Source organism: Antrostomus carolinensis, unplaced genomic scaffold (genome assembly GCF_000700745.2).
Source record: "Antrostomus carolinensis isolate BGI_N321 unplaced genomic scaffold, ASM70074v2 scaffold26504, whole genome shotgun sequence".
Classification (NCBI taxonomy): domain Eukaryota; kingdom Metazoa; phylum Chordata; class Aves; order Caprimulgiformes; family Caprimulgidae; genus Antrostomus; species Antrostomus carolinensis.
In genome coordinates, this window is record NW_010313232.1 from 2,167 (window position 1) to 5,806 (window position 3,640).

At 60.0% G+C, this 3,640-nt stretch overlaps 1 protein-coding gene across 1 annotated transcript in view; it reads right to left on the reverse strand.

Moving 5' to 3' along the window:
- The window catches only part of LOC104524427 (arf-GAP with GTPase, ANK repeat and PH domain-containing protein 3), a gene marked incomplete at both ends in the record, with an annotated part of 4,003 nt that extends 2,162 nt beyond the window's left edge, over nt 1-1,841 (reverse strand). Inside the window, 3 exons of the mRNA XM_010167297.1 lie at nt 522-744; nt 1,085-1,175; nt 1,687-1,841. Of these exons, the coding sequence (XP_010165599.1) occupies nt 522-744; nt 1,085-1,175; nt 1,687-1,841 (469 nt within the window). The remainder of the gene's footprint in view (nt 1-521; nt 745-1,084; nt 1,176-1,686) is intronic.
- Nucleotides 1,842-3,640: the final 1,799 nt, after the last annotated feature.

Genomic DNA, 3,640 nt, shown 5'->3' on the forward strand with positions numbered 1-3,640 from the left:
CCCATCAATGCCCTGCGCCGAGCAGGCTCACTCCTGCCGCCCCCTGACCCGCTCTTATCCGTTGATAAGCTGCAGAATGGGCTCTTGTTGGGATGAGTGACAGGAGAGTCGCTCCGATAGGGACAGACAAGGGCCTGAAAGGGACGCACCCTTGGGACCCACACAACGCTGCCAAGCTATCTCTGTTAACCCCTTATTCTCTGCAGCCGGACAGACAAGGGCCTGAAAGGGACGCACTCTTGGGACCCACACAACGCTGCCAAGCTATCTCTGTTAACCCCTTATTCTCTGCAGCCAGCCACGGCTCCAGTAGTCACCACATGGCCATGGTCAGCCGTGAAGCCCACCAGGACAGTGGGACAGAGCCCAGAGAGTAGGCAGGACCCTAAATGCTGGAGTACCTTGAGAATTCCTGCCCACATCTCTGTTTGACTGGATGGCTGCTTCCAACCTCCTGAGGTGCCCTCAAACCAATGAGTGGTTTTCTGAGAAGCATCTCTGCAGTTCCCCGTCTCACTTACCGACTGCTCTCGGGAGTGGGCTTGGGGTAGCCTTCCACTGCTCCTTCCCAGACGGCGTTGGCCAGGGCGTTGCCGATAGCTGTCATGACCATGAGAAGCTCGCTAGGCCAGTCATCCAGGTCCAAGGAGCGCACACGGGACAGGTGGGTGCCCAGGTTGCGATGGATCCCGGAGCACTCAATGCACATGAGGGAGCCCAGGTTCAGACTTGCCCAGTCCGGATCTGAGGGCAGCAAGATCGGGGGGGAAAGTTAACACCGGCATGGACTCCAGCCTGTCTCCTGTGTTGCAGGAGACCCGTATTTGCAGGCACCTGCCCGCCAGATCCCTTCTGAGCCCAGTGGCCCAGCAGCAGAGTGGCCAGGGCCCCAAGCTGGTTGTAAGGGGTCACGGACCAGTGTGGGAGGTGGGTCAGTCCCCCACCCCTGAAGGGGTCCACTGCAGGAGAGGAGGAGACAGCCCCACAGAGTATGTCTCTATGGGGTACAGGGGAGGTAGCTGGGGTGGAGTCCCTCTCCCCTCCCTGGATGAATGGTCCCACCTCCCAGTGCAGCGTTTCTTACTCGGTGCATCGCAGTCCACGCAGAAGCTGTTCCCACGCGCGGTGCGGACGGCTTGCATGGCCTGTGCATCGCTCTGGCTGCCCAGCCGAGCCTGAAACGGAACACACAGGAACCTCGTTTACTCAAGGACAACTGTGCCAACATGTGTCCTCTCATCACCACCCCAAGAGCTCGTTGGGGAGCTGCCAGCACCTCGCTCCAGCAGACACCCCGCAGACTCTGTGGCAGGAGGGGTGTCCAGTGTGGGGGCTCAGAGAACAGGGCAGTCTGGAGGGGACATTGATCCATAGCCAGGTGTGCACTGAGGGAGCCAGGGATGGTGGGGCAGAAGGGGGAGCGAACAGGCGGAGCTGTCCAAGGAGGGAGAGACAGGGCAGGATCCAGCCTTGGCGGGATGCAGAGAGCTCCGTGGGGCTGGAGGTGATGGGAAACCCACTGGGGAGCAGCACAGTCCCAGGGACGGGATTCGACCCTGACTAGAAGCAGAGGGATCAGGAGAGGATCCAGCCTGGACAGAGAGGGAAGCCTGGGACAGGGATGGATGCAGCAAAGCAGATGACAGGGAGGAGGCAGCCCAGCAGAACTCAGCTGAGGTCTCTTACCTTGTTTTTGCTGCTCTCGCAGCCCTGCAGGCTGGCCAGGATCTGACTCTCGATGGCCTGGACCCAGAGCTCTCGCTCCTCTGACGTTGAGGCCTCAAAGAGCCACGTCTGGCCCGTCAGGGACACAATAATGAACTCAAATGGCTCATCTGGTTCTGGAAGAGAAAGGTGTGCCACGACACAGGTCAGGGAAGGAGGAGGGGGTCTGCTGGCCCCGCAGGGCATGAGCACAGAGACAGATCCCTGAGGGCCACTGCAGTCCCCGCAGACAGGCAGGATCGCGGGCAGCAGCTGTCCCCAGGAGGCTGGGACAGGGAAGCAGAGGCAGAAAATGCCTGCAGGGAGGAACCAGAGCTCTGTGCCAGCTCCGCTACCGTGGGCTTGTCCTTGCTTCCACACAGGAACATCCGCAGCCTCGTCCCCCCACCATCCTGAGCTGGGAAACCCAGGGGGCTGTAGCACCCGACTCCTGGAAGCTGCTTGTGCCCTGCTCTCCTTTATGTCCCACCCCCAGAGAACGCCGCTGACCTCTTGAGCAGTGACACCAGCTCCTCTGCAGAGCTGGTGCCCCCCAACAGCCCCATCACCCCCCAGGGGCCCAGAGTGCGCTCGGTGCCGGCTGATGAGTGGCTTTAGAGGGACAGGACCCCACCCACTGAATCAGGAGATGCAAGGAGGACCCTCGGGGAGGGCTCAAAGGCAGCTCTTCCCAGTCCCGTGCATCAGGAAGGGGCGCTGCTGTCAGCTGAGGAGCTCAGCAGGGCAGGGATCCTGCTTGGGAGACCCTCGGTGCCTGGGTGCTCCACGGACCCACACGACGGGGCACAGGCGCTGCTGTCCCATAGAGAAGCATTAAGTCACAGAGACCCAGGCAGGAGCCATGGAGAGACGAGAGTGATGCCATTCTCAGCTCTGGCACCTCTCAGTGCTCTGCTGCCCAAACCTAGAAAGCTGGTGGCCACGTGGGTCCCTGGAAGCCAGCCAGGCGGAGCTGCTTCCATGAGGCGTGTGGATGGCTGCAGGGATGGCAGGAGGGACACGCACAGGGCAACGTGCCCGGGAGGGCAGGGCCAGGCGACCTGCTCCTCTGCACAGCACCAGCATCTATGCCCCGCCAATGACCCTACAAGACACAGCCACAGTATCAAAGCACTTCGCTGTCTGTGAGACACGTTGGGACTAATTCCTGACTTTCCATCTTCAGGGAAGACATTTTTGGTGATCCCCAAGGGCAACTCAGACTGCCAGGCTGGTACAAAGGAAGCGCTGGCATCCCTACAAACACAGGCGGCCTGCTGGGTTTCCAGGGAGGGTGTCGGAGCTCAGGCACTTCAGTGCTGGGTGGCAAAGCCAGCAGTAAAGAGACTGGGGACAACGAAAACGTGTGAAAGCACCTCAGGCCCCCTGGGCCTAAGAAAATGAGCCCAAAACAACCAAGAGCCTGCGGAAAACTTAAAAATGTGGTCTCCCTCTCTGGCTTCTGCTCTATTGCTGTCACACCCTCCCAGCCTGGGCTGCCAGGGCCACACGGAGCAGGAGCACGGGCCTCAGATGTACATGGGGTGCCCTGTGTCGGCTCCGCACCCAAGTGCCAGCATTTACCTTTTATTGCCAACTTCAGTAGTTAGTGCAGTAAATGACTTAACTAAGCGGGGCCTGAATGGAATGACTAATAAACGTTATGTCACAGCACACGCTTCAGCTCATAGCAAAATGATTTGTAATTACCTAATTAGCGTTATGCAAATAACACCCTCATCTCCATAATGTGCCTTCCCAGCTCTCTATTAAAAGCAGAGAGTCAACTGCACAGCTCCAGAGACAGCAAGGAGGCCGAGGGGCCTGGCCGGGTCCGCAGCGAGGCAGAGGTGTGGCAGCCCCCAGCCCCGCAGGGTCTGTGCCAACCGGGCAGAGGCGGGGAGGCGAGCGGAGGGGGTCTGGAGGGGGTCCCCTC